We start from the raw sequence: 13,422 nt of genomic DNA on the forward strand, positions 1-13,422 counted from the left end.
TTGAAGCAAGCAATAGGGCACTTGAGGCTTTGTTTCTCGTGAAAAGGATAAAAAGCATTCAAAAACTGGAAGAAAACATTCCTCTACAGAAGCGTCTGAAGCAGTTAGATTTCTATTGACGTTTCTGAAAATTTGAAAGTATAAAATAACACCTCATCGCTTTTTGAGTGCGCAATTATGCACCTTTTTTCTTTTCTTTTCTTTTGTTCTCTCTGGGATTATGATCACAGAGTCCACTTAACCACTTTTATAATGACCTCGTCACCACCCACTATGACTCAACAAGACCTGCTTTCCTATCCTTCCTAGCTTCTGCTTTTCATTTTATCTCATACAACAATCACATTCCGTCCTTATCAAGCTTCTTCGACCATCTTTGGAGAACAGGATGAGACAGCTTCTGCAACTGTGAGGAAGATTTTGTCCTCACCAATCAAGTTTGCAAACGTGGAAGCGTGGAGCTTGTCAATCACCACAGGCCCAGGATTTGCCAGAATGAGCTGAGAAACAACATGGGAGCTTCTGGTAAGGCAAGTTACTCTTACAGATTTGTAGTGTGAATTGTTTCTTAAGGAAGTATTTGATGCTGGCACATTCATAATTTTTGGAGTAGTTTATATTACAGAAAATGTGGTTTTAGCATGGTTGTGCATATACCTGAACTTCTCTCTTCTGGAGACTCCTATATAGTTCTTCTAGGGCATGAATGCCACTGGTGTCGATGTCAGTCACAGCTGAAAAAACAGAAAACAACATGAAAAATGAGTTCGGATGCAAACAAGAGTTTGTGCTGGCATATGGAGTTTGGGAACTGGGTGAAATAAATGCTTACGGGACATCTCAACAATCAAAAATTGGATTCTAGGTTGGTAGTCTCCTTTTTTCTGTTCTTCCTCATCCGTCAACCACCTTAATATCCTGAAATAAAGTTTTTTTTTTTTAAAAAAAAAAAAAAAGACTTTAGCATCGTCAAAGCTACTGAAATTTTAACCAAGTTCGCAAATTCTGAAACTTCAAAGTAACCCTAATTCTTATGTTATCCTTCATTTGGATGCAACATATAATCCTGCATATCATCAAGAGTGGAGAACAGCACGAGCTTAGTACAAGATAGAGATCACATTTACCTCTCCTTAACATAATTGGAGTTAGAAAAGTAAATTGCCGAATCAACTCTCACAATCAGAATGCCTGGAACTTTAGTTGCATCTGGATATTGTTGGATGTTTCTGTACACTGCCGTTCTAGGAATATTCCCAAGGATTGCAGTTCTTGGTCTGGTGACTTGTAAGAGGATTTTAGCAAAGGATATTGAGACCTGCCACAAGAGACGGTGAAGATGATTTACATTAGTTAAGGCAACTCATTAATTTGGCAATTGGCACTGAGGAATTTAAGAGTGGTAGATATCTTAATTCTTACCGCAATTAAGAGGCCTATCTCAACAGAGGAGAAAATTACACCAAAGAAGGCTCCCAAACAAGCAACAAAATCAAATTTATCAATCTTCCATATCAGAATTGCTGCTTGGAAGTCGATTAGATTGATCACAGCAGATATGATGATGGCAGAAAGAATGGCATTCGGTGTGTACTTAAAAAGAGGTGTGATGAATTCCAAGGTTAGGATAACAACAAAAGACATCACAATGTTTGAGGCTGCAGTTTCACAGCCTGCCATGTAATTCACAGCTGACCGAGAAAAGGAACCTGCAAGTATTAACCAGATAGAATCAGTCATAGGCAAATATTAATCATTTTCAAGCTACTTAGCCACGTATTTCTGAACATTACTTATTTAGGGTTTCGTGTGTCAGGGAACTCCACATATATCTGGTTGTTAAAATTCGATTTTGTTTGCCAGAATTTTAGTATATATTTTACCCATCTTTAAATGGTTGCACTCAGAAGGATAGCTACAATTAAGCTTGTGCCACTAACAAAGGCCTATGGGATTGAACTCTTTGTTGGACATGAATATTTGTTCCCATCATTAAATTAGCATCATCATTTGGAAGTAGGTAGGTTCACATGACTTGAGTCTTGGTCCCTTCCCACCTGTTGCCACATAACAGGAAGTCATCGAACCAACGATATTCATTGATCCTAGTGCCACCATTTCTTTGTTGCCATCAAGTTGATAGTCTTTCATGGAAGCAAATGTTCTTCCGATTGCTATTGCTTCCTGATAGAATTTCCCCAAGAAAATATATGTAAGAAAATTGCCTTAGATACAAGAATCAGTGACCGGATTTGCTTGATTAGAAATGGATTGTGCAAGGCTCACCGTCAATGCTATCATTCCAGCCACGATACCAATCCTAAAACCTTTTCCAAGATATTCACCGCTGAAATATATTTGATTCACTGATGAGGGATTAATTCCTTTCTCTATATGTCTCACCTTTACATACCAATTACACTGTTAGTGTCAATGCTGCAGTAAATACTACTACTACAGTTCCTACCATGATTAGGATTGTCATTACAACCTATCTTGTCCAAAAAAAAAAAAAAAAGAGAATGATGAGTAAGTGCTTACAATTTCAACACCTTTCTTTTCAGCATGGGTTATATACACAAAAAAGGTGGACAGGATCACAGATACTAATGGAGCAATTGCAGGTACCCAGAAGAACTTCTTGTTCTTTTTTCCCTGCTCAGCAGAATATGAGAGAATCAGAGAAATAATTCACAGCCTTAAACATTTTAGGTAAATAGTGTTAGTGATTAGGAGCTCTTACTATGTATTTAGCGAATAGAAGAAAACTCAAAAAGGTGCCTCCAATAAGTATAGTCTGCCAGTTCCACTGCAAAATGTTTGATATAAGATTAATCTGGCTTAAAGTTTGTTTGTACTTTGAGCTTCTCAAATGTCGTTGCAGAACCTTTTCTTCTGAAAAGGATAAAGGAGCCAAAAATAAGTGAGGAAGATATAGAAAAGAGAGGTCTTACTCCATGATTAACTGAGCCCCATACTGAGTGCATTACAGAGACAATATCAGTTTTCTTTGTGAACGTTTTTATGCCCAGAAAACCCTTAAGCTGTTGGAGTGCAATAGTGATGGCGGCGCCACCCATAAAACCGACAATGGCAGCATGGGATAGGAAGTCAATCAAGAAACCCAACCTGCCAATAAACCCAAACCACCATAATAATCACAGTTGACAGAAAGCTAGAATCCTTCGAGGGACCGAAAGAAGATTATAAGCAACGCAAAACCAATAGGAATAAAAATACTTTATCTGAGTGGGGATGGTAATAGTAATAGGAATTACCTGAATAATCCTAAGGTGGCTTGAGTGACTCCTGCAAAAAAAGTAGCCGTGAAAGCAAGCCGCCGGTACCCTATTGGATCTGTATGGGCATCAATCTCATTCTGAAGAAGCGTTCCCAGCAAGAGAGACACCACAGCCACAGGTCCTATGGCAATATCTCTTGAACTACCCATGAAGGCATAAATCAAAGGTGGAACAAAGCTGGAATCTGTATTGATTTGGAACAACGAGAAACATAGAAGCCTTGTCATATGTCCAAGGAGGGAAGTTCATAGGAAATGCATTGTGTTCATGCGTGGTACAGAAACTTACACAATCCATATTGTGGGGCCAAATTTGCAAGCTTTGCATATCCAATGTCCTATTTTGCCAGTCAAATGAATTGTTAGAACAGCATACAGGTTGGGGGGGGGGATTCTTATGTTTTTTTGGTTCTTTTTCTTTCCTCTTAAGTTTTATATCTATATATCTTCCAGGCAGAGAATTTACCTGAGGAATGCAGAGACTTGCAATAGTGAGTCCTGCGATAAGATCCCCTCTTAATTTAGTTAGGTTGTACTTTCTCCCCCACTCAAATATGGGGAAAATTGTTTGGATGCCTAAGATGAACTTTCGAGACCTAGGTTGATCCTTAAAGGGACGTAAGGGATCGTCTGAAAAGAGTGTTTCTTTCATGGTGGCTTTGAATTCATTGATGAGATTTTGCTTGGGGGGAACTCCCACCTTGTGAATGAGTGGGAAGTTTTGTGACTGATGGCGTGAGGATGACAGACTTCTGGTGTCTATATCTTTTGTTTCAAGTTCCTCATTACTTGAATGACCCATTAGAGGCACACAAAATTAGCCCACCTGCAGCACAAGAAAAGCATAGAGATGTCACGACCAGAAATATCAAAATGCTAACAATCTAAAGGAGAATAAAGTAATGGAGCAAACGCTTATAAATTTTGCAATCCAAACTACAAGTAATATAGGTTCTTTTACATGCAAAATGTATTTTATGACAACACCTAACTTCAAAATTATGAAAATAAAGAATTGAGCATCCTCAATAGCTTATGGTTCCATACCATTTGTCTCAGAAATCATGGAACCCACACCTACCATAACATCAAGACAGAGTCGTAAGTAAGAATTAATGGTTGAGGATATTTTACCTGAACGAAGTAAATAGATGCAAGCAGAAGACTTGGACAGTAAAGTGTTTGAGAGCGTAGAGCCTTCTTGATGTCAAAGGATGTTGGGGAGCTCTTTCTTATTTAAGTTGTTAGGATTTCTGGTCAGACTTCTCAGCCTGAAAGAGAGACCCCTAAAATTAAATTATGCATGCTAAACAGCCAAGTGAACAAAATTGTTAATTGCAGGCAGCCGACAGATGGGATTTTTTAGCACCTTGTGACTGATGTAAGCACATAATCATCTCTTCCATAGTTGTGGTGCTTATGGATTCAAATATGGTGGTTGAGAAGGTATTGACTTGCAAGTACAGATGGTAGCAATTGAAAAACTAGAAGCACATCCACCTTTTTAGATCATAAGGTCCCCTTCTATTTTCCCCCCTTTCTCAAGGAAGAGAAGTTTTGGTTCTTCAACTGAAAGAGCCCCCTTCAAGCGGTGCAGCTGATAAAGAAAACTTGAAGTCAACAAAGTGTATGGAAAATGCAATAAACCTTGCTACAGTAGATATTGGAATTACTATTAATTTCGATTGACGCTGACATAAAAAAACACAGCGTCCAAGCCTTTTTAACTTCACTTTTAAGTGTCATAAAAAAAATATGATATTCCCGAAATGAATTAAAATGATAAAAATTTAGATCCTTCAAATTCAAGAAGGAATCAATGCCCCCCGGGACTACCTTAAAAGCGAAATTGACCAATCTCATAACACTAGTCATGGCCATCAATTTGATCACTATGATATTCATAATACTCAAACATCAAACCCTCTATTTCATAAAACCTAAATACATACGTCTCCACCTACATTGTACGAGAAAGATTGTCTTTTACACGTTGGGAGAAAAAAATCCAACCAATCTAGAGGCATAGAATCTTAAGCAGTCGTTTACATGAATCAAAACCGAGAGATTTTTTTCCTTCTTTTGTGTTGATTGGTCCTAATTTCCAGAATGCATGAGAATAAAGGTTAAAATGGAGTCGACCCTCACCTTCGTTCATATGCTTTGCATGCAAGCCATTGATGGTGGGTGATTCGATTACACCTAGACAAAAGGGTTCCCCACCCTTCCACTTTAATTTAGCTGATCATATCCTAAGTTCCTGTAGGCAAGTAAAAGAAAAATGAACGACCAGTATGTCTAATAAGAAATTGAGGAGGAGAAGAAAAGGGCAAAAAGAACTGGCTATTATAATTAATTCATATAATACATAAAAGTTTATACCCAAGATCAGTTACCGCCTTCCCTTTTTGTTCCCCACATTAGATGGTCCTCATGTTTCTGAAAAAGTTTATTCATTCCGATCGAAAGATCAATCATGAGTTTATATGAAAGAAAATCCGGAAAAATAAAGAAGACGACGACGAAAGAAAGAAAGAAAGAAAGAAAGAAAATTAAAGCAAACAAAAAGAGCCCAGATCGAAGTCGTCTAGGTGCAATGAATCCGAAATTGCGTTAAATTCTTACAACTTCACGTAGCAGTCTGTCACAGAAAAAGGGCAAAAAAAAAAAAAAAAAACACGGGTGAATCGAAATTCAAGTTGTATACTGATACTTCTTGGTTTGCAGGGAAAACAAAACATGCATCAACTTCTCCGCAAAACTGGTTATTTTAGAATCATCGTCTTTGGAAGACGCTTATTCATTCGTTATATTTGTGAATAGTAATAAAAAAAAAATATAAAAAAGTAATAATAAAATATTAAATAATAATAGAGTAATCTCTGTATCCACTTGATTAAAGACACTGATAAAATGTTCAAGAAATTAAAAAAAAAAAAACTCTGTTTATTTCTTTTGTTTTTCTAAAAAAAAAAAAATGGTTGGATAGTCCGCAGTCAACTGATCTTGTTTTTTCTCTCTACGGAAATGATTATAAGCACTATCTTGTCTTCTTATAAGGAAGGAATTATTGGTCATTAGTTTGGCTAAACAGACAGCTCCACGCCGTGTGTTCTGCAAGAAAATCGTTAATTATTTTAAAATCAATTAAAAATATATATATACATATATATATATATACTAGTAAGATGTTACGTGTCTGAGACACGTATGTGCAGTTCAAAGTACTAATATATTTTATTAAAATAAAAATAAAGTACATATATCTTATTATTTTATTATTAATATATATCTTAAAAGTTATTGAAAGATAGACTATTTGTAAATTATTATAATGCTTTCTTATTATAATGAATACGAAAATATAAATCTACATAAATCTGTTTTCCTATTAAAATGTATTTTCAAATTAGAAATTGAATCCATGATTATTATTATAATAAATCTGCTTTATTAGCATATTTAAATATATTAATAGTGAAATAGAAACCAACAGAAATTATAAAAGTAACCATAAATAGAATGTAAATGAAAATACAATTGTATCCCTGTATTCTGTAATTATTACAAACGAATGGAAAGTTAATGAAAATTAACATATTTCGTTAAAATAAGAAATTTCAATTAAAATAAAAAAATTTCGTTTCATAGGCTCTTTATATATATAGAGATATAAAAGAGAATAATTATAGGTATATTATTATTATTTTAATTTCTGTCGTGACTTAATTTGTGTACATGTACACGTGGCAGTGTGTGACATAGTTGCACACGTGGTGAAGAGAAAGAATCGGGACTTGTTTCAGGGCAGATTCGAGATCATCCAAATTCATCTTAATTTATTATTATAATTATTTTAAATTTTTATATAAAATATAATAAATAATTTAAAATTTTAAAATAATAAAAATATTAAAAATAATATTTTATTAAATTTATCTAAAATTGTCTCCACTCATTCAAACGAGAGATAGAAGTTACTCTTTCAAAGATAAGTGTGGATTTTCTTTGTTGCAAAAGGGGAAAGGGACCACCTTGCTTGCTAGTTGATATAAAGTTGTTTTGTGTGGCTTTAACTATATTATATAAAAAGGTGTCACAACGTCAAGGATATTTAATTTAAGAACTCTTATTATGATAATGCTTCCTTGACTTTACATCATCATGTTTTACATGTCGATTTTCCTTATAATTAACCGAAGTCTTCTGAATTCATCATGTATATATAATTCTTTAGTTATGCAGTACTTTTTGTTCAACTTTTTAAATTCTAAAGAAACGAAATGGTCCACAATCCATGCATGAATTTATCCCACAGTCAACAAAAACGTCCAGATCATAACATCATAGCTTCAATTCCTTGTGCTTGTACGTACCATATATGTTCTTTATATTATAAATTTTCTTTTTTTTTTCAAGTGAGTTCGCGCATCAAACCGTCCACTGATATTGATATATAAGGCATATGTTGAATGAAACAGTCATTACAAAAAAACTACTTATTTGTAGTTAGTTTTGTAAAAATGACTATTTCTTGTTAAAATGAGTTTGTTTTCATTGCAAATAGTCATTCTCGTCGTAAATAATCCGTCACAAATACTTATTTTTCTTGTAGTGAGTACGAATTGAATACGAAAACGATTTTCATGAAATAGAGTAAGAGGACATTCTTATTCTCTAAAAAAAAAAAAGTTATGTAAACATGGATGCGTAGTTTGATACAAGCACTCTCTCGTATCTAGCAAGGTTCTTGTTAAGAAAGAGGGAAAAAGTGTTTGAATAATTCTGTATATTGATTTTGTGTTCTGCTTTACAAAATATATAAGCGTACAATGAAACTAATAATGCAAATTTACATATAAGGAAACTATACTATTGTAACAATTGCCTAAAATAATAAATCCCTGATTTTGTGCAAACTAAATTATGGGAAGAGATGATTCTGTCAATACTCCCCCTCAAGTTGGCGCATGAAGATTCGTAATGCCCAACTTGGATTAGAAATGGTGGAAAAGATCTTGTCCTAAAGCTTTGGTGAAGATATCTGCAATTTGCTCATGTGAAGAAGTGTGAATGGCTTTAATGAGGCCGGAGCGAATTTTGTCGCGAATGATGTGGCAATCGATCTCAATATGCTTGGTACGTTCATGAAACACTGGATTGTGAGCAATGTGAAGTGCAGACTGATTATCACAGTAGAGATGGAAAGGCTCGGGATGAGGAATGCCAAGATCAGTGAGGAGTTGCTTTAGCCAGGTGAGTTCACAGGTTGTGACAGCCATAGCACGGTATTCAGCTTCGGCGGAAGAACGAGCAACAGTAGTCTGTTTTTTTGTGCGCCACGAGATTGGACTGGTACCGAGCTGGATGAAATAGCCTGTGGTGGAGCGACGGGTGGTTGGGCAACTGGCCCAATCAGAATCAGTATAAGCTGTAACCTGAGTGGTACTGGAAGAGGAGAAAAAAATGCCTTGGCCGGGGCTCCCTTTGATGTAGCGGAGAACACGCGTAGCAGCAGTCATATGGGGAATACGAGGAGCATGCATAAACTGACTAAGAATGTTGACGGCATAAACAATGTCAGGTCGAGTGATGGTCAAGTAAATGAGACGACCAACTAGACGACGATAAATGCTAGGATCAGGAAGTAGAGGTCCATCTTCATTGGAAAGCTTCAAATGTTGTTCCATTGGAAAAGAGGCGGTCCGGGCACCAAGTTGGCCACTGTCAGAAAGAATATCAAGAGCATATTTTCGCTGATTCAGAAAAATGCCTGCAAAAGAACGAGCAACTTCAAGACCAAGAAAGAATTTCAGAGAGCCAAGATCCTTGGTTTTGAAGTGAGTGAAGAGGTGATTCTTGAAAAACTCAATTTGGGGAAGATCATTGCCAGCAACTAAGATATCGTCAACATAAACAAGAACAATAGTGATGCTGGTGTGAGTAATAAGAGTGAATAAGGAATGATTAGCCTGAGATTGACGAAAACCTGCATCAAGAAGCACAGTAGTTAGTTTAAAAAACCAATTGCGGGAGGCTTGCTTGAGGCCATATAGAGATTTTCTGAGGCGACAAACACGGGTCTCCCCCTGAGTGCAATAGCCAGGAGGTGGGATCATGTAGACTTCTTCATCAAGATCACCGTGCAAGAAGGCGTTGTTGACATCAAGCTGATGAATGATCCAATTTTTGTTAGCAGCAATGGCCAATAAGCAGTGGACAGTGGTCATCTTGGCTACCGGAGCAAAGGTTTCATGGTAGTCAAGTCCTTCAACTTGAGTGTAGCCCTTGGCAACCAGTCGGGCTTTGTATCTCTCAATGGATCCATCAGCTTTGAGTTTGGTTTTAAAAACCCATTTACAGCCAATGGGTTTCTTACCAGGTGGAAGATGGTCAAGAGTCCAAGTGGAGTTAGCTTCTAGAGCCTGGAGCTCGGTAGACATTGCCTCGCGCCAATGAGAATGTTTGAGAGCATCAGAGTAGCATGAGGGTTCAACACAAGAGGTGAGAGCATTTAAATAAGTAATATGTGAGGGGGAAAAGCGAGAGTAAGAAAGAAAAGCAGACAGAGGATGAACAGTACCTGAAGTCGTTGTAGCAGGTGAAGACGCCGTGGGCTCTGTGTGTAAAGTGGGACATATGTAATCATGGAGATAGGAAGGCCGGGTAGTATGGCGGCGAGGACGAGAGACAGGTGGAGGTGGGGGTGATGAGGGTGGAGTTTGAGGAGGTGAAGATGAAGAGGCTGGAGTTTGAGGAGGATTTAGAGGTGTTTGAGAAGTAGATAAAGTGAGTTCAGGAATTGGAAGAGGAATGATTTGAGATGAAGAAGAAGAGGAGTCTGAAATATTCTGAAAAGGGAATTGTTGTTCATGAAAGGTGACGTCACGAGAGTAGAAAATGGACCGTGTATCAAGATTGTAGAGTTTGTAGGCTTTGTGAGTGCTAGGGTAGCCGAGAAAAACACATTTAGTAGCACGAGGAGAAAATTTATCACGGTGAGTACGAAGAGTTTGAGCATAACAGAGGCACCCAAATACATGAAGGTGATCGTAGTTGGGTATTTTGTTGAAGAGAACCTCAAAAGGTGATTTATTTTGAAGAGTACGGCTGGGAGTGCGATTGATGAGGTAGGCGGCAGTAAGAACACAATCACCCCAAAAAGGGAGGGGTAAGTGTGCTTGAAAACGTAGACTGCGAGCAACATTAAGAAGGTGCCGGTGTTTATGTTCCGCAACACCATTTTGTTGAGGAGTTTCAACACAAGTACGTTCGTGAATAATGCCGTGGTCAAGAAGATAAGTTTGAAATTGATGAGAGAGAAATTCTTGTCCATTATCAGTTCTAATAATTTTAACATTGGTGTTAAACTGATTTTTGACAAGAGCAAAAAAATGCGTTAAATGAGTGTAGGCTTTGGATTTAAAACGCATTAAATATATCCAAGTGGTGCGAGAAAAATCATCCACTATTGTGAGAAAATAATGTGCTCCAGATAAGGAAGAAGTATGATATCCACCCCAAATATCACAAAAAATACGATTAAAAGCAAAAACACTTTTATTAGCAAAAATTGGAAAGGGTAATCTTGTATGTTTAGAACGAGCACAAACATCACAATTAGAAAGAATACAAGGAGAATCTAAAATTTTAGGAATAATAAAACTGGAGGGATGACCTAGACGTTGATGCCATAGGGTCTTATTAGCAGTAGATTGAGCAGCAAAAATCACAGGTGGGTCGGGACGGTACACGTAAAGCCCATTGCAGAGTTCACCCGCTCCAATCAGCTTCATCGACTGTGGGTCCTGAAATAAGCAATTATTAGAAGAGAAAGTAATAATGCAAGAATTGTGAAGGGCAATTTGGGAAACAGATAATAGATTGAAGGTTAAGAGGGGAACAAAATAAACTTGAGTGAGAATGAGAGAAGGGGAGAGAACACATGTGCCGAGACCCTCGGCAGGCACATCTTGACCCGTGGGAAGCCGAATCGAATGGGGGGTTGCAAGGGGTTGGAGATCGGCGAAAGCTTCCTTGTGGTGGCAGATATGGTGGCTCGCGCCACTGTCTACCACCCAATGGAGGCGCCGATTGAGAGGAAAATCAAGATGAGGGGAGAAGAGGTTACCAATGAAGTTCACAGATGACTCAATCGGAGAAGAAGATGGCGCGAGCAAGCCGAGAAGCTTCTGGTAGAGCTCTGGTGACAAACCAGGAACTGGGCTTGAAGCCGATGAAACGGCAGTGGTCTGATTGACGCTAGACGGAGGCTGTCCGAGAATGGAGGGCTGGGTCTTGGGTCGCGGGTTTCGTCCAGGAGGGTAACCGACGAGAGTCCAACAACGATCTCGGGTATGACCATCTTTGCCGCAAGCCGTGCACTTGAAAGGGTTTTTTGGGCGTCCACTAGATCGAACAGCCATGGCCATGATTTCCGATTGAGGGGGTCTAACGTTGAGCAACCTTTGTTGCTCTTCTTGAAACAAAATAGAGAAGACTTTGCTGATCGGTGGAAGTGGATCCATGGCTAAGATTTGAGTGCGAAGAGAGGCGAAGGAATCGTTGAGACCGAGGAGGAACTGGAACACCTGTTCATCATCGGCTTGCTGCTGTAAAGCTGTGAGGTTAGTGCTTTGTTTGAGATGACCAAGTTCATCCCAAATTTGTTTGATTTGGTTATAGTAATCATGAATGGAATTTGTGGTTTGATGTAGGGAAGATAGAGTCCGTTTGAGTTGGTAGATTCTGGCATTATTGCCATGACAAAACCGAGAGGAAAGGTCCAGCCAAACATCACGTGGGTTGGTGTGATATTCAAGAGAATTCGCAAGAGAGGGGCTGATGGAGTTGAGGATCCAGGTAAGAACCATATCCTTTGTTTGGTTCCATCGGGTGTACTCGGGTGTATTAGGTTCAGGAGCTTTGAGAGTGCCATCAACAAAACAGAGTTTGTTTTTGGCATTGAGGGCTCGGGTCATGGCTTTTTGCCATTTGGGATAGTTGTCGCCGGTTAGGAGTCCATTGACAAGGGTTAAGCTGGGTGAATCTGAGGGATGAAGAAGATAAGGGGAAGGGAGGGAAGGGAGAGACGGGTTGGAGGATTCATCCATGGTGATGCCAAGAAAACGTAACCTGGCTCTGATACCATGTTAAGAAAGAGGGAAAAAATGTTTGAATAATTCTGTATATTGATTTTGTGTTCTGCTTTACAAAATATATAAGCGTACAATGAAACTAATAATGGAAATTTACATATAAGGAAACTATACTATTGTAACAATTGCCTAAAATAATAAATCCCTGATTTTGTGCAAACTAAATTATGAGAAGAGATGATTCTGTCAATAGTATATTATTATTCCATTTTCCTTTCCTTGCGTGTGAATGCTCATCCACAAATCTCACTGATCATTCTCTCTCCTTTATAGTCAAGGATTAACCGACAAAACATTCCTATCAGATTTTATATATATATATATATATATATATATATATATATGAATTATATGCACATGGCATTGTTGACGATTTCTTGTCAAATAGTTAGACTAAATGATTCTCCATCTTTGATTTTTTTTTTTTTTTGGAGAGGAGGGGATATTGGGGGGGTGGCCGGTGGGATTTTAGTCACAATTAAGTATCTTTATCCTTGAAAAAGATAACATACATTTGACTTTTGTAATGAAAACTAAGACATTGTTCGATCGATCATAATATAGATCATCATGAGTTACTGCCTAATAAGTACTTATACTAAGCATCTTTTAACAATTATCTTAATTTGCGACGTGATATCAAATGATTAGTAGATATATAAATAATAAATAATAAATAATTTTTGAGTTTTTTAATATCACACAAATTAAAGAATAATGGCTAATTAAAAAAAATATTATTTCAATCCTTTTTTTGTTATTTTCTCAAAAATAATTTGTCGATTCGCTTATGATCGAAATTTGGCCCGCGGTAAATACAATATCGATCGCACCTTGCTTGCATGGACTGATCCTCTCAAGCAAGAAAATATTCCTAATTCAATTCTTACGGCCTGAAATTGATGAAATGATCTTGATATATAGATCTCCGGCCCAATTGCATTATTAATACTTTTGAATAAT

General features: G+C 37.5%; 2 protein-coding genes across 2 annotated transcripts; both read right to left on the reverse strand.

The window, feature by feature from the left end:
• LOC109012458 (sulfate transporter 1.3-like) lies at nt 1-6,083 on the reverse strand. The gene is made up of 18 exons (XM_018994100.2): nt 5,927-6,083; nt 5,684-5,740; nt 5,450-5,561; nt 4,671-4,898; nt 4,436-4,572; nt 3,768-4,127; nt 3,591-3,639; nt 3,279-3,486; nt 2,955-3,129; nt 2,744-2,809; nt 2,542-2,655; nt 2,287-2,403; nt 2,058-2,184; nt 1,423-1,709; nt 1,128-1,318; nt 833-918; nt 658-734; nt 1-500 (listed from the first exon to the last, which is right to left on the reverse strand). Exons 6-18 carry the CDS (start codon nt 4,101-4,103, stop codon nt 357-359), a joined length of 1,977 nt encoding a protein of 658 aa, XP_018849645.2. The 5' UTR covers nt 4,104-4,127; nt 4,436-4,572; nt 4,671-4,898; nt 5,450-5,561; nt 5,684-5,740; nt 5,927-6,083; the 3' UTR covers nt 1-356.
• A 4,936-nt stretch (nt 6,084-11,019) lies between these two features.
• On the reverse strand, nt 11,020-12,623 carry LOC118344843. Its single transcript, XM_035686302.1, has 2 exons — nt 11,433-12,623; nt 11,020-11,109 (listed from the first exon to the last, which is right to left on the reverse strand). The coding sequence occupies exons 1-2, from the start codon at nt 12,412-12,414 to the stop codon at nt 11,075-11,077; spliced, it is 1,017 nt and encodes a 338-aa protein (XP_035542195.1). The 5' UTR covers nt 12,415-12,623; the 3' UTR covers nt 11,020-11,074.
• Between the last annotated feature and the right edge of the window lie 799 nt (nt 12,624-13,422).

The sequence above is a fragment of the Juglans regia genome, chromosome 16 (assembly GCF_001411555.2).
Source record: "Juglans regia cultivar Chandler chromosome 16, Walnut 2.0, whole genome shotgun sequence".
NCBI lineage: Eukaryota > Viridiplantae > Streptophyta > Magnoliopsida > Fagales > Juglandaceae > Juglans > Juglans regia.